Raw genomic sequence first — 21,279 nt, forward strand, 5'->3', positions numbered from 1 at the left:
TAGGCAAATAAAATTTGAGGTTATTTTTTTTAAACTAAGTACCCAAAATTTCAACCTCAAAGACATGTTTCTAATGAAAAGTCAAATAATTTATATAATCTCCCTTCTCTGCCTCTCCTCTAATTGTGACGGAAATCAAATCATATATATGTGTGTGTGTACATATATATAAAAATATAAATTGTTGAGAAAAGAACACCTCGTTCTTGTGAAAATAAGTGGTATTAGGATATCAATAAAGGTATATTGCTGAGAAATCCCCAAACTGGCCCATTTGTTTCTGTTTACTTTGTCATCATCTACGTCATTTCACAAGAGATTTGAAGTGATTCAATCCCAAAATAAGAGCAAGAACTATTTTAAGCTTAAAAAAAAATCATAGGAACAAAAGGAAACTACTAATATTGTATATCCAGATAAACATAAACACTAGAAATTAATAAACTAAAATTAAAGAAATATAGCTGAATTACTTCCAAAACAGTGGAGGTCAGATTTAAAACACCATTTTAGAAAGAATTTTTTTGACATCTACAAACCTCTACTGAACCCATGTATTTAGTTACATATAAAATCATTGCATGTGAAAAAAATTATAATTAAAACAAGTTATTTTCCAACTTTAAGCTTTAATCAGTATTTTTAAAAAATCAACAACTGACAGTTACAGCAGAATAATCTGGTATATTCAGTTCTGGTAGATATCCATCTATTCTAATCTTCCTACAAGTCTACCTGGGAATAGTACCTAAACTGTAGTTAGTTCACAGCTTTTGACCCAGCAATTCTAGTTCTAGGCCTTTATTTACAGAAAATAATTTTGTTAATTGTGCAAACATTTATATACATACAGACGATGGTTAGAATGAAGGATAGGGGGATCCTCCAAATGTCTACCTTAAAAGACTAACTACTCTAAAACATCCACAAATGGAGCAGTATGTAGCCACTTAGAGTTACCCAGGTGGGGGAACCTGGGTGCCCCAATCAGTGACTCAATCGGTTAAGAATCTGCCTTCAGGGGCACCTGGGTGGCACAGCAATTAAGCATCTACCCAGGTGGAGGAACCTGGGTGCCCCAATCACTGGCTCAATCGGTTAAGAATCTGCCTTCAGGGGCACCTGGGTGGCACAGCAGTTAGGCGTCTGCCTTCGCATCAGGGCGTGATCCCGGCGTTATGGGATCGAGCCCCACATCAGGCTCCTTCGATATGAGCCTGCTTCTTCCTCTCCCACTCCACCTGCTTGTGTTTCCTCTCTCACTGGCTGTCTCTATCTCTATCTATAAATAAATATCTATCTATAAATAAATAAAATCTTTAAAAAAAAAAAAAAGAATCTGCCTTCAGCTCAGGTCATGATCCCGGGACCTTGGGTCCTGGGATGGAGTCAGCACTGAGCTTCTCCCTCTCTGTTTCTGCCTCTCCCTCTCACCTCCACTTATGCTCTGGCTCTAATAAATAAATAAAATCTTTAGGAAAAAAGTTATCCAGGCATACACAGAAAGAGATCCATGATGTAAGTGTAGCAAGCTAACCAACTAACAAGTGTATAAAACAGGATTACATTTTTAGTTCAAATGGAAGCCTATATATATACATATATACTGAAGAAAGGAGTAGTTACCTAAATGAAGACACTTAATTTTTTATCATTCTGCACTGCTTTTTTAAAAAGATTTTATTTATTTGAGACAGAGAGAGAGAGAAGAGCGTGTGAGCACACAAAGGGAGAGGGAGAAGCAGATGCCCCGCCAGTGCAGAGCCCAATGTAGGGCTCGAGCCGAGGACCCTGAGATCATGACCTGAGCGGAAGGCAGATGGCTCAACTGACTGAGGCACCTGGGCACCCCTCTGCATTGTTTTTTTAATTAGGGAAAACAATAAAGCTCATTTATTCCAGAGAAATAATTCTGCAGTGTACAAACTCGAATATGCTTGCTAATATGAACAAACAAGACAACTATGTAAGATAGAATCCTGTCCTCTTAGGTTAACAAGACAAGAAGTAAATTCTAGAAGTCCTAGAAAAGGTACACATGGCAGAGCCAGCATAGGTGCATAGTGTATACAATTAACATTGTCTTTTTTTTTTTTAATATATATTTATTTTCGAGAGAGAAAGAAAGAGAGAAAATGTGCATCCACGACAGCAGAAGCAGGGTGAAGGGCAGAAGGAGAAGCACACTCCCCACTGAAAAGGGAGCCTGATGGGGGACTCCATCCCAGGAGCCCAGGATCATGACCTCAGCAGAAGGCAGACACTTAACTGACTAAGCACCCAGGCGTCCCTGTGTGTGAAACATTTGAGAAAAACATCTTACCCCATTTCATTCAGCAAAGGATACCCATAATCAAGTCTTGGGCTTGTGAGCTACAAAGACTGACAAGAACTTATTTGTGGGGGAAAGTAAGGAGAGCAAACTTAAGGGGCAATTGGTCTAATGCCACTGTAAATGCTAAAGAGAGTATCACACATTTGGCACAACAGTCTGTGAACATGCACACAAGCTTTCAAATAAACCAAACAATTACAAAAGATTTTCAACAGAACTTCTGACCCTTTTGTTATCTGTACTTGGCTACTTGTACAATAGGTCTGAAGAAAGTCTAAGAGGAATGGTCCCAGACATTACATTTAGTGATCAGAAAAGCAGCTTTCCAGGGACGGCTAAATAAATATCACTCGCCCACCTCCTCATATTTGCCAGGAACTACACAACACACATTACTTGAAAAAAATTTTTGTAAAAAAAGTACATTAATGCAAGAGACTGATATTTCAGAACTATTCTGTCACTCAAAAGAGCATTATAATAAATAAAAGGTTTATTAGTACTTATGATCATGTTCAATGTCTTCCTTTGTGACAGCTCCTCTTACATGAGAAAGACAAACTCATCCTTAAAATTATCATGGACAATTCCACCTAATTTCTTTTCCCCCCGAAAGTAATAATTTTGTTTCAGGGGTGCCTGGATGGCTCAGTCGGTTAAGCAACTGCGTTCAGCTCAGGTCATGATCCTGGAGTCCTGGGATCGAGCCTTGCACTGGGCTCCCTGCTTGGCGGGAGCCTGCTTCTCCCTCTTCCTCTATCCCTCCCCTGCTTGTGCTCTCCCTCTCACTCTCTCTCCCTCAAATAAGTAAATAAAATTAAAAATAATAATAATTTTGTTTCAGAAGATCCTGGCACAAAATAAAGTTAGTCAATAGAACAAGATATGTTTGCTTTCATGGTTTATTTTAAATGTTCTTGCTCCTAGCAACCCTACAGTTTATTTTGTCTAGCACCTCCACGCCAATAAACTACCCCAGTCAGGGAAAGACATTCCTTACAGCTGGTTAGCCATGGCTGCTACAGACAGCAATCAGGTAGGTGACAAGACAAACACTATGAAGAATGATCCTAAAAAAACCAGTTTCAAAAGGACTTTCCCTTTGCCTCTTTCTACCACAGCCTTCTCATCTCTCAACAAGCATACGCCTTTTCTGTCTGTATTCAGGCCCTAATTTGTTATTTTCTGATCTATGAAGAAACCAAACTAGATCCAACCTCACCACATGACTTCCAGATTCAAGGAAACCAAAGATATGCTCTTTATAATTTAACCCAGAACTACCTCCTTAGGGTTCGGTCCCGAAGGAGAATAAGAAGTTAAGACTCAATAAAACAAAGAGAACCGGACATTTATTTAAGACTTAAAAATTCACCCCACTACCACAGAAAAAGAATGAAGTCAGCTAGAGCTAAAGGAAAGGCAACACAAAGTAGTATCCTGACCTACATCGAATATATAAAAAGAAAACAGGCCCTCCAATTAACAATTCGGAAATACTTCATTTATTCACAGTGTGTATATATACATATATATATATATATATATATATATATATATATATATATATGTATATATACACACACACACACACACATAAAAATAAAGGAGGTAGTTTAGGGGCGCCTGGGTGGCTCAGTCAGTTAAGTGTCCAATTCTTGATTTTCGCTTGGGTCATGATCTCAGGGTTGTGAAATCAGGCCCTGAGTCAGGCTCTGCACCAGTATGGAGCCTGCTTAGGATTCTCCCTCTCCCTCTCCCCTATGTCCGTCCCCCACTCTCTCTCCCTCTATACAAAAAAAGACAAAAACAAACAAAAACTGAGAGCCGTTCTATTACTGCATCCATTATCAATGAGATAAACATATTCCCCATTATTTTATAAAACCCAAAAAACACAAACTTAAGTATCAGCAAACAAAAACTATTCAGAATTTTATTTCGTCACTTAACATGATGTATTTTCCCAACAAACTGACAGACTAGTGTTATCTTGCATGGAATTTTACCCACAGATACTGCTATATTCAAACAGTGAAATACTATCCCAAACATCTGACTTTTATAATTATACAACTCATTCCACTTATTTCATATTAAATAAAGATACTCATTTTACTTCTGAGCTTGTCACAACAGTTCATTTTTATATAGCCTTTCCCTAATACGGCCTTATCCTTAAGAATGAAAATTTCATTGGGCGCCTGGGTGGCTCAGTTGGTTGAACGACTGCCTTCAGCTCGGGTCATGATCCCAGAGTCCTGAGATGGAGCCCCGCAAAGGCTCCCTGCTCAGTGGGTAGTCTGCTTCTCCCCGCCCCGCCCCCTGCTTCTGCCCCTCCCCCTGCTCGTGCTCACTCTCTCAGATTAACTAATTAATTAAAGAAAATACAAATGAAACATTGCACAGGGTGCCAGGGTGGCTCAGGTGGTTAAGCAGCTGCCTTCAGCTCAGGTCATAATCCCACAGTCCTAGGATCAAGCCCTGAGTTGGGCTCCCTGCTCAGCAGCGAACTCTTCTTCTCCCTCCCTCTCTACCCCTCCCCTCACTTCTGCTCTCTCTCTCTCATACACACATACACACACACACACTCTCTCTCTCTCTCTCTAATAAATAAAATCTTAAAAAAAGAAAAGAAACAATATAATGTGCAATCTCCATGCAGAAATCAAGAGATTAGGGCTGACAACTGCCTACTGTGCCTTTAGTTGTATCCTTCCTAAAATGAAAAGGATAAGCTTAGTGTGTCTGCACATTCCTCAAAATTTACTAAGCTTAAGAAAAAAAAACAACAGTAACACCTTTCTTTCTTATTTTATCTGTCAAATGGTCATGAAAATGTGTCTGTAGAATATTCACACATAAGCAAATAGATATACCAGCAAATCCTGGTTTTCTGTTAGTCTAGAGATTTAAGGAGTAGTAAGAGATGATGATTGAGATGAAGAAACACAAGCAGTGAGGCCAAGACAAGTTTTTCAGGGGTAAAAATGTCTACAGGCCCAGAGAATTTGGAAACTGTGTAAGGCTGAAGTAGATGATCAAGTTCACTTGTGAGTCCTCAGATTCTACAACTTCAGGAAGGACCATATGTAACAAAAACAGTCATTTCAGATTAGTGTTCTTTCTGGTCTTAAAACAAACATGGAATGGAACCCATTATTCCCTCCTCCCAAAAAAGTGAAGTCCAAAATGCAATATGCAATTGGAGATAAATCTTAGCACTGCAAATCAATTAATAATACTTATTAATAATTATTACCGTGTCTGAATTCCCTTCCAGCAATATATTGATAGCTTTGTTCACATCTCCATTACAGTCATGTAGGGCCACTATGCATTCATCCTGATTTTTCCCCGTCACTTCCATAAGCTGTTGAAATTATAAGAAAATGGTTAAGGGGACCCCAAAATGGCACTTGAGACCAATTTTAAGATTCTTCTATTTAAAAATAGAAATTACACAATCTTTCCACATGAAGATGGCCTCCTTCCAAACTCTGAGCTTATAATGCAAGAACAGGTTTACCTGCTTTTTGTGACCATCACTTGTCTTTTCATCAATACAGAAGAGCCAAACTACAAATCAACTCTCCTCCAAGATGACCAAGTATCAGATTATTAATCAGCAGTATATACATACATATAAACCAACATTCTCAGCATACTCAGGATCAGCTCTGACTACTCCAACTTAGTTCAGTGGCCTGGGATTCCCAAAATTCTGAACTACTCAAATAGTATGTGTATATGGCCACCATTACCAAAACATCCAGTCCAACTATTTTGTACAAAGAAAACATTCCCTATGTGGTTTATCACCACTTGGGTCAGAACACTCCACATACACAGCAACAACACCCAAAGGTCTCACAAGCGCAATTCTACAGCTATCACAAACACTCCTAGACATAGTATTTGTGCAAGCAGCTTCAACAAGGTGCTAGGTTTGAAGTAATCAAATAAATCCCTTTGGTACATTCTAACAAGGGAGATTAAGCTACTTAACATTTTCATCACAAGTACAATCACAGATTAGGTACAATACAGGTTTCTCAATTACCAGTGAGCAAATATACGATTTAAGTTATCTATTCTGTTTTACACATATTTAACTGTTTTAGTGTGTACTACTGTTCAGAACAGTTTGACACCAACATCTGAAATGATTTCTCTGTCAAAAAACTATTAATAAAAAGGCCTATCTGGTATCTAGGTATCCTGGATAGAGCTCTTTGCACTATACACTACTCTCTCTCTGCTTTCTTCCCTGCATTGTACAGTGAAAGTTCTACACACACTACAACTTTCCAGTGCTTTGGTCTTTGGATATCAACTAGTGTCAGTTTTTATCAGTGTCTGTATTAACCCAATACCGGTAATATACAAGTGGTAAGAACGAACATTAAGTATCAAAATTACCCCCAGTGACTGGATTAGTAAAATATCGAACTAAAGTTTAACCATAAAACTCTGAACTCCTGGACCAGGGCTTTTTCTGTATCTGCTATACTATTCAGATAAAAGACAGTATGATATGTTGAAGTAGGTCTCCAACTGTACATAAATCTCATTCCAGAGAATGAGTCCTATCATTTTTAATAAATCCTTTTTGTGGCCTTCTAAAAATTTTACCATTAGTCTAATGACAGCAACTATAAGTATAAACAGAGTTTAGAGAGTAAAGGGCTAAAAAGTTAGGCAGGAAGCCAGGCATGAGCAATACGAGGATGGACCTTAGATATCATGGAGAGCCCCAACTGAGGACAGCCTGAGGACCACTCCATTCTACCCATTTAGCCATGGGTTTATGGTTACAACCTCCTGGGCAGGAGTAAAGAGCTAAATTTGTTGTGCTTGTTGCACTTATGCAGAAAGCAGCAGCTTGTCCTTATTTGACCTAATGTCTCTAAAATAGAAATAATGTTGCAGTTTCCTACACCATGCAGGCATTTTGAATACAACTTGGGAAAGGACATGGTAGTTGGCAAACTGTTATATAATCCAGGCCTGTCACTCAAATGCTGCAACCCAAGGACACGCCCAAAAGAGAAAACTGATATAAGCCCATACCACCAAGTTTCCAGGGCCATTGTCTCTCTTGACTAGCCCCTTCTTCCTTGGGGTGTACTTTAATAAAACTCTGCTTTGCTTTCATTCTGCTGTTCTGTAATTCTTTATGGTGTCAATGAAAACCATCAAGGTTCCTTTCCTTTTCCAGCTAACTCACAGTAACAAGCTCACTGTGGGACATTCACTCCAAGAACAATTACTTGTAGACCTCTACCAAGGTCTGGACCGAGGTAGGGTTATACAGCTTGATTTCTAGAATCTTGAAGGGAAAAGAAGCCTCATCAGGAAAGAAGATTTTGAAATTTGTATTATCAAAAAGGCCTCTCCTTAAAGTTCTAAATGAAGACATGACCCTAAAATTTACTGACATATTTTTCCAGCATAAGTTTGGAATCACCACCATGTTGGAAAAGGCAATTCAGTTCTTAACATTAAACAAAATTTTCTGAGAACTTGCCAAATACTAAATGTACTTTCTATACACAGGTACAGACAAGGTCAATTTGTTTCTTCACAAATGTCTAGCTCATTGTTGGTAACACTAGTAACTAGGAAGATTATACTGCCAAAATAATAGTATCCTTTGCCACAAATATACCTGTTTAACTTTAGCTTCAAATTCTGAATCATTTTTATCGAAGATCACTTGAGCGAGACGCATCTGTTCAGCTGTTGCCTGAAAAGTACATACAAAAAAAATTGTTAAAAATATCTGAGCACCTAAAATACAAGTTAGATGCCAAAATCTCCTGAAAAACATAAAAACCTCAAGCACTATAGTGCTATGGTAACAAAAATACTGATTAGAGCTCTCAAATGTTTATAACCTGTTGCCATAAGCCAAATAAACATCAAATTAAATGGCATAAGGGTTCCATTCCTTTGGCCAAATGACCTGAAATTATTATTCATCTTAACTGGCCATGTTACTCACTTAAATATTCTTTCCCTTGGGGAAATGGAGTAAATAAGAACTACAGAAAATTGGAAGAACAGGAAGTAATGGAGACTGCTAGGACACAGGCTTAGAACCAGCATGTCTGTCAAAAAACCAAAAGGCTCTGCTGTCAACTCTTTCAAGATATCCTAGTCAGCTCTGAAAAGAAAAGGCTGTATTTAACTAAATAAAAATTATTTTTAGGGGTGCCTGGTGGCTCAGTCGGTTAGCTGTCTGCCTTCAGCTCAGGTCATGATCTTACAGTCCTGGGATCCAGCCTTGCATCGGGCTCCCTGCTCAACAGTAGTCTGCTTGTCCTTCTCCCTCTGCTTGTCCTCCTCCCCCCTGCTTGTGCTGTCTCTGTCTCTCACTCAGATGAATAAATAAAACCTAAAAAATACATATTTTTTAAGTTACTTTTTTTTTTTTAGACACAATTTTAAAATTTTTAAGAAAAAGGAAACTTTCAGGACACCTGGGTGGCTGAGTCAGTTAAGCAGCTGCCTTTGACTTGGGTCATGATCCCAGGGTCATGAGATCGAGTCCCTCATCGGGCTCCTTGCTTATCGGTGAGCCTGCTTCTCCCTCTCCCTGCTCTGCCTGCCACTTCCCCTGCTTGTGCTCTCTCTCTGACAAAAAAGATCTTTAAGAAAAAAAAAAAAAAAAAAGGAAACTTTCAAACACTAAAATTAGTCACCCTAACAAAAAACTCTCTTCCAGTGGCTTTTCAGCCAACACACTTTTTTAAAAAAATCAAATTACTGAATTTTGCTATTTCCTTTGCGGTATTTTTGGCAATAAAAAATTAGAAAGTTACTATATAAAAAAGTAACTCTTGGGGCACCTGGGTGGCTCAGTTGATTGGGCAGAAAGCACAAGTGGGGGAGGGGAGCACAGAGGGAGAGGGAGAAGACGACTCCCCATTGAGCAGGGAGCCCAGTGCAGGCTTAGGCCCCAAGCCCGGGATCATGCCCTAAGCCGAAGGCAGACGCTCAATCGACTGAGCCACCCAGGTGCCCCTTCCAAAATAGTTTTTTATTATTTTTTTAATTTTTATTTATTTACTTATTTATTTATTTAAAGATTTTATTTATTTATTTGACAGAGAGAGACAGCCAGCTAGAGAGGGAACACAAGCAGGGGGAGTGGGAGAGGAAGAAGCAGGCTCCCAGTGGAGGAGCCTGATGTGGGGCTCAAACCCAGAATGCTGGGATCACGCCCTGAGCCAAAGGCAGATGCTTAATAACGACTGTGCTATCCAGGCACCCCCCAAAATAGTTTTTTTAAAGAAGGAAATTACAGGGGCGCCTGGCTGGCTCAGCTGTTAAGCATCTGGCTTTGGCTCAGGTCATAGTCCCAGGGTCCTGGGATCAAGCCTTGCATCGGGCTCCCTGCTCAGCTAGAAGTCTGTTTCTCCCTCTCCCTCTGCCCCTGCTTGTGTTCCCTCTCTCGCTCTCTCCCTATCAAATAAATAAATAAAATCTTTAAAAAAAGAGAAGGAAATAACAGAGACAACAGTAAAAATAAGTGAAAAAGAGAATAGAAAAATAAGAGGAAAAAAAATCTGATTCTTTGGCAGGGGGGAATCAACAAAACTGACAAACCTTTTAGCTAGATCAGCCAAGAAAAGAGAGAGAAGACTAAGGTCATTAAAATTAGGAATGAAATAGGAGACATCACTACCTGTGTTAGAGGAATAAAAAGGATTATAAGAGAATTCCATGAACAAATGTATGCCACAAACTGCATAACCTAGACAAAAAAGAAAAATTGCTAAAAAGACACTAACTATTGAAACTATGTCAAGAAAAATGAAAACTCTGTAACAAGTAACTGAATAAGCCATCAAAAATTTCCCACAGGGGTGCGTGGCTGTCTCAGTCGGAAAAGCATGCGACTCTTGACCTCAGGGTCATGAGTTCAAGCCCCATGATAGGTGTGGAGCCTGCTTAAAATAAATAAAAAGTTCCCACAAGGAAAAGCCCAGGGCCCGACGGCTTCACTGGTAAATTCTACCAAATGATGAAGGAATTAACACCAATTATCAATTCTTTACAAACTCTTCCAAAAAAATACAGAAGGGAACACTTCCTAACTCATTCTACAAGGTCAGTTTATCCTGATACCAAAATCAAAAACATCACAAGAAAAGATAACTGCAGGAAAATACCACTATGGATGAAAAATCTCTCACAAAATCCTAGCAAACCAGGAACATACAAGAAGGATTATATACTATTATCAAGAAAGGTTTATCCCAAGAACTCAAGGTTACTTAACATCTGAACAATGTAATACATCTATTAATATAACAAAACCCCATGAATATTTCAGAAGACAAAGAAAAAACATTTGATAAAATCCAGTATCCTTTCATGATAACAAAGACTCAACAAATTAGAAATAGAAGGGAACTTCCTCAACCTAATAAAGGCACCTACAAATACCACAGCTAACAACATACTTAATAGTGAAAGACAACTGAAAGCTTTCCCCCTAAGATCAAGAACAAAACAAGGTGTCTGTTCTAGACTTTTGTACTGGAGGGTCTAATTAAAAGCAATTAGACAAGAAAGTCCTCAGGCAATTAAGCAAGGAAAGGAGGAGGATACATATATAAAGATGGAAAATGTCCAACTATACACCCTTACAATATGCATGCAAATTTCCGAAAAACATATTAAAACTGTTATACAGGAAAGGGCCAACAACAATCTGGCAAGCAACCATCATGAAATTCTTCATCCCTGAAGCATTATCTTTCCGTAAGATCAGAAAAGTTCCTATTATAAAAATTATTAAATCATGAAGTGGAGCTTTGATTTTATTGCTAGCAAAGATCTTAAACATAATAATACAGTTCAACTCCATAGTGTGCCCCTAAGCAATTTACTAACACTCTATGCTGGGTGTGAAAGGCACAGGTCTCCTAACTACCACAGGTATGTAGTGCCCAATATATCAATCGTGCTGCCTCCCAGCTAGGGAGGAAACTATTTTACCAGTCTAAGAGTATAGTAATGAGGGTCTAGGCTAGCGTGATTGCCATAAGAAGGGAGGGAGATGATTTTTTTTTTCCAGTCATTTTATACTTGAAGACTGAGGAAAATGACTACAACATGTGCAAGGACTAGAAAACTGAGAGAATACAGTCCACATTAGTTATGGGAAACCTGCAGAATCTGAAGGGAAAAGAGGCAAACAGAAAGATATAAATGAGAGGTAGAGGCAAGGTGAAAGCAATCAGAAGTACATAAAGAAAATCTCCAGAACCCTAAAGAAGGCAGGATGTCTGCAGCAAGAAAACATAATAAAATCCACAGAACCTTCTGGGATGAGGGTGATGTTCTGTATCTTGAGAGCGGACTGAGTTATACAGGTACATGCAAGCAACAAAAAATGATCTGATAACACTTAAAATGTCTCTGTGTAAATTTCACCTTAAAAAAGGGGGGGGAGAGAGGGACCTAAACAAATATCCAACTCTAGTTATGTATGTATGTATGTATGCAAAAGTGCTTAGGACTGAAGTATATTGATGACTTTAATTTACCTTGAAATGCATCAAGAAAGATAAAATAATGGATAGCTAATCAGATGTAATAAAGCAAATATATCAAAAAGCTAATTTTGGGTCACCTGGGTGGCTCAGTCAGTTAAGCGTCTGCCTTTGGCTCAGGTCATAATCCCAGGGTCCTGGGGTTGAGCCCCGCAGGGAGCCTGCTTCTCCCTCTCCTCGGGCTTGTGGGCATGCGCGCGTGCACTCTGTCTCCCTCTCTCAAATAAATAAAATCTTTTAAAAAGGGGAAAAAAGCTAATTTTGAGTGTATGGGTGTTTACCATACAACTCTTTTCAACTACTCTTTGTATCTGAACATCCATAATAAAACGTTAGGGGGAAAAAATTTCAACACTTCACCCTGCTTCTTCCCCTGCTTGTGCTCCCTTGCTGACAAATAAAAAAATAAAATCTTAAAAAAAAAAAGTATGTGCCTGTTTCAAGACATTTCAGACAGAAAATACAGCATACAGCAATGTCAAAGAGTACAAGACACACCTAAAACCAGAGATTTTGGCTGTAGTATCTTTCTGAAAGGGGTGTGGGATTAAAAGTAATAGGGCAGGGGGAAAAACAGTCACCAATAATAGATCTAAAAGGAGCAATATTTAAACTTGAAAAGTGCCTCAGAACTGCCTGTGCTTCCTTAATGTACATAAGTTACAGACATACACAAAAAATGCTTCCCTTGACTCTATTAAACTATCGTATAAAGTATTAACAAGAAAACACTTCAGTTGACTTTCACTAAAGACTGTAAGAACAGTTATTAATAATAGCATTTTGCTATAGGCAACAGTCTGGGGCTTCCACATATTTTTTACATTTTATATTGTTTCACCCCCATATTTCTAAAATGTAAAAGTAGTTAAGGGGTCCCTGGCTGGCTCGGTCAGTAGAGCATGCAACTCTTGATCTCGGGATTTTGAGTTCAAGCCCCACGTTGGTGTGGAGTCTACTTTAAAAATATACATATATATATCTAAAAATAAAAAAATAAAATGTAAAGTCTTACATTAGGTAAACACCAATTACTAATTTATTCAGACTTAATTTTCTCAGCTTAAGTACTATAACTCAAATATTCTTTGCATTTCTCTTCAGTGATCTCATCTGTATTATTACTAAGAGGGCCATCTAGACATAATTTCTGAAAGCAGACCTGATGCACTTAACAGCCGTTTACAACCACAGAACTGCAATACTAGCCTATCATACTAATGAAATAAAAAGTATTTTAAATCAGAACTTTAAATATTTTTTACCTTTGTTGACTACCCTAGCCAAGAAAATTACTTTAAATATGTGATAAAGAAAACCACAAACATAAATTCAAGTAAGACAGGAAACCTGTCAGGACAAACTCTGGGAAATGTCAAAAAATCTGTACAACTTGAGAAATGAGAGGAAAAAGCAAAATCAACTGATAATTTGAAGTTAAACAAGGTGAGTACACCCTACCCTATGACAAACATCAGTGACATCCACCACCCAACTGTCAGGTTGAAAAAAAAGTCTTGCCAAGAAAAGCAGCATTACTAATTCTCTTCCTCTAAATCTCTCTTTCATTCACTTGGCTTATAATGGCCTAAGCTACTTTCTTCTTTTTTTTCCTCGTAATTTTTTAAGTAAACTCCACACCCTCACAGGGCTCAAACTCACAATTTGGAAATCAAGAATTGCATGCTCCATGACTGAGCTAGCCAGGTTTCCCAGAGCTAAGCTACTTTCACAGTGAAGAATGTGTTGACAACTTTTCTATGGAAGCCAAATATTTTTTGTTGTATCTGCTACCCCCAAAATTTGGAAAATATAATGAAATATGATTTTTTTTAATCTCCCTATGCCCACCACCCAAAAATAAACATTAACATAGTCTACTAGTTTTGTTTTTTTTCTTGTTTTAAAAATTGTTCCATACTATAATTTTGGGTCCTGTCTCAGTTGATCAGGAGCCAGACATTTTCCAACATAATTTCAAACAGTATTATAATCAGTTCATGAAGTATGTGGAATATACAAAGAGTAAAGGTTATCACTTCCGGAATACAACCTATACCATTTTATTTCCTTGCAACCACCCTGAAAAGTAAATATCCTATTCCATGTCACTTTTTTTTTCCTGAAGTATTTATTTGAGAGAGAAGGCATGCGCAAACAGGGTGAGGGGCACAGGGAGAGGGAGAAGCAGACTCCCTGCTGTGCAACGAGCAAGGACACTGCAGATCCCAGGACCCAAGCCCATGACCCAAGACAAAGGCAGATGTTCAACCAACTGAGCCACCCAGGCGCCCCTCCATGTCACATTTTAAAAACCTGGAGATCTAGAGCACCTGGGTGGCTCAGTCAGTTAAGCATCTGCCTTCCGATCTGGGTCATGATCCTAGAATCCCTGGATCGAGTCCTGCATCAGACTCTGCTCCTCGGGGAGTCTGCTTCTTACTCTGACCCTCCCCCCTCTCGTGCTTTCTTCCTCTCCCTCTCTCATGCAAATAAAATCTTTTATAAATAAATGAATGAATGAATGAATGAATGAATGAATACCTGGAGTTCTTATCTCTCCATATAATACTAAAGAAACGTCACTTAATTTTTTTTTTTAAAGATTTTATTTATTTGACAGAGACAGAGCACAACCGGGGAAGCAGGTAGATGGAGAAGGAGAAGCAGGATCACCGAACAGGGAGCCCGACAAGGAGCTCAATCCCATGACCCTGGGATCACGACCTAAGCCTAAGACAGACCTACTTAACCACTGAGCCACCCAGACGCCCCAAGAAACTTCAATCAAATGATAAAAATGACCACCAGTACATAGGATAAATCTATGTTCTGAACAACATGATATGATGCATCAAGAACAGATCATCACTTCTATGGTATTTCTACCAAAAATGCATAACCTGGGAAGCCCAGGTGGCTCTGTCGGTTGGGCATCCGACTCCTGACTTCGGCTCAGGTCGTGATCTCAAGGTCGTGAGATCAAGCCCCACTTCAGGCTCCCCACTCAACAGGGGAGTCAGCTTGAGATTCTCTCCCTCTGCTCCTCCCCCCACTCAAGCTCACAACTAGCATGCTCTCGCGCTCTCTCTCTCTCTCTCTCTCTCTAAAAAAAATAAATCTTCGGGACTCTTGGGTGGCTTGGTAGGTTAAGCATCTGCCTTCAGCTCAGGTCATGATCCCAGGGTCCTGTGATCAAGTCCTGCATCAGGCTCCCTGCTCAGTGGGGAGTCTGCTTCTCCCTCTGCCCTTCCCCCCTTCTCCCCCACCCCCGCTTATGCATGCACGTGCTCTCTCAAAAAATAAATCTTAAAAAAAAATAATAAAATAAAATAAATAAGCCTTCAAAAATGCATAACCCCATCATAATCATGAGGAATATCTCAGACAAGCTAAAATTGGTAGATATTCTACAAAGTAACTGGCCTATATTCTTAAAATAGGTCAATGCTATGAAACAGGAAAGGAAGTACCACATTAAAAATGACTGAAGAGGGGCGCCTGGGTGGCACAGTGGTTGGGCGTCTGCCTTCGGCTCAGGGTGTGATCCCAGCGTTATTGGATCGAGCCCCACATCAGGCTCCTCTGCTAGGAGCCTGCTTCTTCCTCTCCCACTCCCCCTGCTTGTGTTCCCTCTCTCGCTGGCTGTCTCTATCTCTGTCGAATAAATAAATAAAATCTTTAAAAAATAAAATAAAAAATAAATAAAAATGACTGAAGAGAATGGACTTCTGAATATAATGTATGATAAAGGACTTAATTAGCTAAAAAGGACATTATTGAGACAACTGGGAAAACAGTAATATAGTCCGTAGATTACATGATTTCCTGACTTTTTAATAATGGTTTTGTAATAATGTCCTTGGGGGGGGGGAATACTGAAGTACTCAGATGCAGTATTCACCACATCTATAACTTACTCTCAAAAGGTTCTGGGGAAAAACTGTATGTAGTTTCCTCTTCATAGGAAGGAGAAAAATATAAACATGGTAAAAATGTTAGTATCTGGGAGATCTGGAAGAAGAATATTCAGGAATTATGTGTACTGCTCTTGAAACTTTTCTCTAAATCTCAAAGCATGTTTTTTGGTTTGGGTTTTTGTTTTTTTTTTTTTAAAGTAAGGTTCAACAAGACTTAAGTAATTCATCTAGTTGGTAAAGTGACAGACCCACTTTATTCAGAATCTAAGAGCTCATGGTCCTCTCTCTTTTTTTTTTTTTTTTAAAGATTTTATTTATTTATTTGACAGAGATAGAGACAGCCAGAGAGAGGGAACACAAGCAGAGGAAGTGGGAGAGAAAGAAGCAGGCTCATAACGGAGGAGCCTGATGTGGGGCTCGATTCCCATAACGCCGGGATCACGCCCTGAGCCGAAGGCAGACGCTTAACCGCTGTGCCACCCAGGCGCCCCTCATGGTCCTCTCTCTTACATCCCTCTACTGTGGTAGAGGTGTCCTGAGATAACCTACCTTTGGAAATTGAGAATTGAGCAACAAACATCTTATAGAATAAAGCGTTACCCCCACCCCCAGTTTAAGGTTGCTTCCTTAGGAAATACACCCTAGAATGGGATTAATGCGTAAATGAACATGAACAATGTTATTCATACTACTTTTTTGAGATATTCTCTCCCATAATTTTTTAAAAAGGAAAATCAGGAATCTAAGGGCCTAAGAATCCTTCCACAGCTCAGTGGGCAGTTTTTCATCTAATTACATAAAATGAGCCATCCCCAAAGGGCCCATGGAAAACTAATAGTGACAACCCTTGGGAGGAAGAGACCCCTCCCTCCTCCAGTATGGAGACTCTGATTCACTGGAATCAGCCCAAGGACTCTACTTGGATGGGAAATGGAAACAATTTACATTCCCAACACTTCAATTAGGCCCTCTTCAAAAGCTTACACTTTTTTAAAAATTTTTTTTAAAGATGTTACTTATTTGAGAGAAAGAACACAAGCAGGGGCAAGAGGGAGAAGCAGGCTCCCTGCTGAGCAGGGAGCCAGATGCGGGGCTCAATCCCAGGATCCTGGGATCATGAACCGAGCTGAAGGCAGACACTTAACCAACTGAGACACCCAGGCGCCCCTAAAAGATTACACTTAAAAAAAAAAAAAGATTTTATTTTGAAGTAATCTCTACACCCAATGTGGATGGAGCTCAAACTTAACAATGCTTAGACTAAGAGTCGCACGCTCCACCGACTGACCCAGCCAGGCACCCCTAAAAGATTACACTTTTAATCTTGACATATTTGATAAATAACAAAATGTTGTTTTAATTTATATTTATTTGATTATAAGCAGGGTTGCACCTATGATTCCTCATAACTTGTATTTCTTCTTTGATAAGAAAATGTTTCATGAATAGCCACTTAAGAATTCACCTACAAAAGGAGGGCCTAGTATAAAAAGTCCAAATTTTTCCAACAAGAGGTAGCCTTTCATATCTGTTGTGAATAATTATTTATCGGGATAAATGTATTTAGGAACAGGCATTGAACAGTAGAGTTGTAAGTCTACTGATAGAAGCAAAATTGAAGGCTAACCTTATACTGAAAAATGTAAAGCAACAATAAAGTACAGTCTACTCTCTGTATCCCTTAACATCAACAGGACACTTGGTCATCACTGATTATAAAAAAACAAAACAAAACAAAAACTTGTAAATAGCTATCAAAGTATAGTCAAATCATCAATCTGAAATTTATGATGGGCCTCTGAAAAAACATCTGCAAATCTAGTCAATAACATGTATAAAATGCTCAATTTTGTACCAGGTACTATACTTAGCATTTTACTTAAATTATCTCACTTCATTTAAAATAATAATATAAATAAATTCAGAAGGAGAGACTATTTGTTTTTTAAGATTTATTTATTTTAGCAGGGGCAGAGGGAGAGGGAAAGAATCTCAAGCAGACACCCCAAGAGCATAGAGCACCATGCAGGGCTCAATCCCACCACCCAGAGATCGTGACCTGACCCGCAATCAAGTGGAAGAAACTCAACTGACTGAGCTACCTAGGCACCCCAGAAGGAGGGACAACTTAACATTAAACATTTTATTTATATTGACCTTGTTAATTAAAAGTCATCTTAATATTAAACGGCTCTCCCCAGGTAACAATGCTTGAAAGAAAAGGCAGCTTTTTATAAGTCTCATATAATTCACTTATTTCTCTACTTCAGAGCATAAACTCTCCATATATTCTAGATTTTCGTATTACATTCAAGCACATACCTAGGTTAATAATAAAGAAAAGGAGGTTCGCATGGCTAGCTCAATCAGTAGAACATGTGACTCTGGATCCCGGGGCTTTAGGTTCAAGCCCCACATTGGGTGTAGAAATTACTTAAAATCTTTAAAAAAAGGGGCGCCTGGGTGGCACAGCGGTTGAGCGTCTGCCTTCGGCTCGGGACGTGATCCCGGCATTACGGGATCGAGCCCCACGTCAGGCTCGTCCGCTGTGGGCCTGCTTCTTCCTCTCCCACTCCCCATGCCTGTGTTCTCTCTCTCCCTGGCTGTCTCTACCTCTGTCAAATAAATTTTAAAAATCTTTAAAAAAAAAAAAAAGGAAAAGAAAAAGAAAAGGGGATAGCCTAGATGCTAATAGGGAGAGGAAAAAAGTTCACAATCAAACAGATAAGGAACAAGGTCCAACAGTACCTGAATCAATGGTATTTTCTCTTTCCCACTGAATACAAGCTACTTTTTAAAAATAAGATTCAAAATCCTAGGTATCCTACAAAGAGTATGTGCTCCCTAATTAATACAACTCTACACAAAACAAGAGTTCCAAAAAAACTTACCTGTACTGCTTGTTTCTGTAGTTGTGATGCCTGTGTCGCTGAAATTTGTGTTTTTTCCCGAGCACCTCGGGAACGGTCACTGCTCACCGAAGTCATCATATACAGTATATACAAAATAACGTATGTACAAAATAGAAAATCTGCAAGAAAGCAGGCATGGTAGTAAGCTAAACTTCCAAATCATAGTAAAAGGCAAGGATAAAATTCAGGAATAAGGAAGAAACATGAGACAAAACATAACAGCTCTCTAAAACACAAATTCTCAAGAAAATACTCATTAGGATTTTACATTTTCCTAGTAACAGTTAAGCCAAATTTACTAATGCAATCTAAAAGTCTATGGTTGGGGCACCTGTCTGGCTCAGACAGTGGAGCATGCAACTCGATCTCAGGGCTCCACGTCGGGTATAGAGATTACTTAAAAATAAAATCTTAGAGGAGCCTGGGTGGCTCAGTTGGTTAAGCGTCTGCCTTTGGCTCAGGTCATGATCCCAGTCGTGGGATCAAGCCCTGCATCAGGCTCCCTGCTCAGTGGGGAGTCTGCCTCTCTCTCACTCACTCTCGCACATGCTCACTCTAATAAATAACAACAAAAAATAAAATCTTAGGGGTTCCTGGATGGTACAGTCAGTTAGGCATCTGAGTTTTTATTTCAGTTCAGGTTGTCATCTCAGGATCATGAGATCGAGCCCCATGTGGGACTCTGCTCCACACAGAGTCTGCTTAAAACTCCCCCTCCCACTGTCACTTGCACTCTAAAATAAAAATAAAAATAAAGGGGTGCCTGGGTGGCTCAGTCAGTTAAGCATCTGCCTTTGGCACAGGTCATGATCCCAGGGTCCTGCTTCTCCCTCTCCCTCTGCCCCCCCTTGTCTCATGAATAAAATCTTTTAAAAAATAATAATTAATTAAATAAATAAAAGCTTAAAAATAAATAAAAGTCTACGGTTTATGATTATAGCAATTCTAAACAAAATCTCAAATATCACCAATCATTCTTAACCAGTATTTATTTTACCACCAAATGCAGTTAACACTACATGTAGTTTCTTCTCCTTCCATTTGCTGTTGGTATTTGAGCCCAAAGTCAACATGTATCCAGCCAAGATTTTATCTGACAATAATCCAATTCAAAATATGTGTCCAGGGGCACCTGGGTGGCACGGCGGTTAAGCGTCTGCCTTCGGCTCAGGGCGTGATCCCGGCGTTATGGGATCGAGCCCCACATCAGGCTCTTCCACTATGAGCCTGCTTCTTCCTCTCCCACTCCCCCTGCTTGTGTTCCCTCTCTCGCTGGCTGTCTCTCTGTCGCATAAATAAAAATAAAATCTTTAAAAAAAAAAAAAATATGTGTCCAAGACTAAGCTATATCTAAAGACAAAACCCACTTTTAAATAATATATCTTCCAAGGAGACAAAAACAATTTGTGCATATTGTTTTCCCTTATTCAGTCGACAAATACCAAATAGTTACAAAGACCCAAGCATGTAACTAAATATGCCATCAAAACATGATTAACAGAGGCACCCGGCTGGCACAGTCGGTTAAGTGTCCCTGACTCTTGATTTCGGCTCAGGTCAGGATCTCATAAATTGCGGGATTAAGCTCTGCACTGGGCTCAGCACAGAGTCTGCTTGTCCCTCTCCTTCTCCTCCCCCTATGCCCTTTCCCCCCTGCTTGTGTGCTCTCTCACTCTCAAATAAATTCTTTAAACAAAAAAGCTGATTATAACAATGAAATACCAGTTCACACCGATTAAGATGGCTATTATAATGAGAATTAAAAGTAGAAATTAGGGGCGCCTGGGTGGCTCAGTCAGCTGGACGTCTGCCTTCATGATCTCGGGGCCCTGGGATGGAGCCCCGCATTTAACTCTCTGCTCAGCACACAGTCTGCTTCTCTCTCTCCCTCTGCCCCTCCCCCCAAATCATGTTCTCTCTCTCAAATAAATAAAATCTTTTGAAAAATAAATAGGGCACCTGAGAGGCTCAGTACATTAAGCATCTGCCTTTGGCTCAGGTCATGATCCCAGGGTCCTGGGATCGAGTCCCACATCAGGCTCCCTGCTCACTGGGAAGTCTGCTTCTCCTTCTACCCCTCATGCCTCGCTGTGATCTCTCTCTCACACACACTCTCTATAATAAAATCCTAAATTAATTAATATAAAAATTGGAATTAAATTTTGGAGAAGATGCAGATACAGAGAAACTGTAACCCTTGTATACTGCTAGTGAAAATGTAAAACAGAACACCCAGTACGGAAAAGAGTATAGCAACCACCAAAAATAAATAAATAAATAAATAAAATTTTAAAAAAATTAACTATCTCATCCAGTAATTCCACTTTAGAGTATATACCAAGAAAAAACTGAAAGCAGGGTCTCAATGAGATATCTGTATACCCACTTCATAGCACTATTATAGCACCCAATAGCTGAAAAGTGGAGGCAACCCAAGTTTCTACCAAGAGATAAATGGATAAGCAAAATGTAGCATATACATAAGAGGCTGAGTAATATTTAATTTTTTTTTTTTTTTTTTTTTTTTTTTTTTTTTTTGGGGG

At 39.2% G+C, this 21,279-nt stretch overlaps 1 protein-coding gene across 9 annotated transcripts in view; it reads right to left on the bottom strand.

Moving 5' to 3' along the window:
- UBAP2 (ubiquitin associated protein 2) overlaps window positions 1-21,279 on the bottom strand; it is a 126,963-nt gene that overhangs the window by 61,636 nt on the left and 44,048 nt on the right. For 5 of the 9 annotated variants that reach the window (XM_034664029.1, XM_034664026.1, XM_034664025.1 and 2 more), the window contains exons 2-3: window positions 8,007-8,084; window positions 5,598-5,708 (exon numbers count right to left, since the gene is read on the bottom strand). In XM_034664029.1, the coding sequence (XP_034519920.1) occupies window positions 5,598-5,708; window positions 8,007-8,069 (174 nt within the window). In that variant the 5' untranslated portion in view covers window positions 8,070-8,084. Of the gene's footprint in view, window positions 1-5,597; window positions 5,709-8,006; window positions 8,085-18,715; window positions 18,856-21,279 lie in introns of all 9 variants that reach the window. The other 4 variants (XM_019809925.2, XM_011237252.3, XM_034664027.1 and 1 more) reach the window with 1 other exon arrangement.

The sequence above is a fragment of the Ailuropoda melanoleuca genome, chromosome 7 (assembly GCF_002007445.2).
Source record: "Ailuropoda melanoleuca isolate Jingjing chromosome 7, ASM200744v2, whole genome shotgun sequence".
Lineage (NCBI taxonomy): Eukaryota > Metazoa > Chordata > Mammalia > Carnivora > Ursidae > Ailuropoda > Ailuropoda melanoleuca.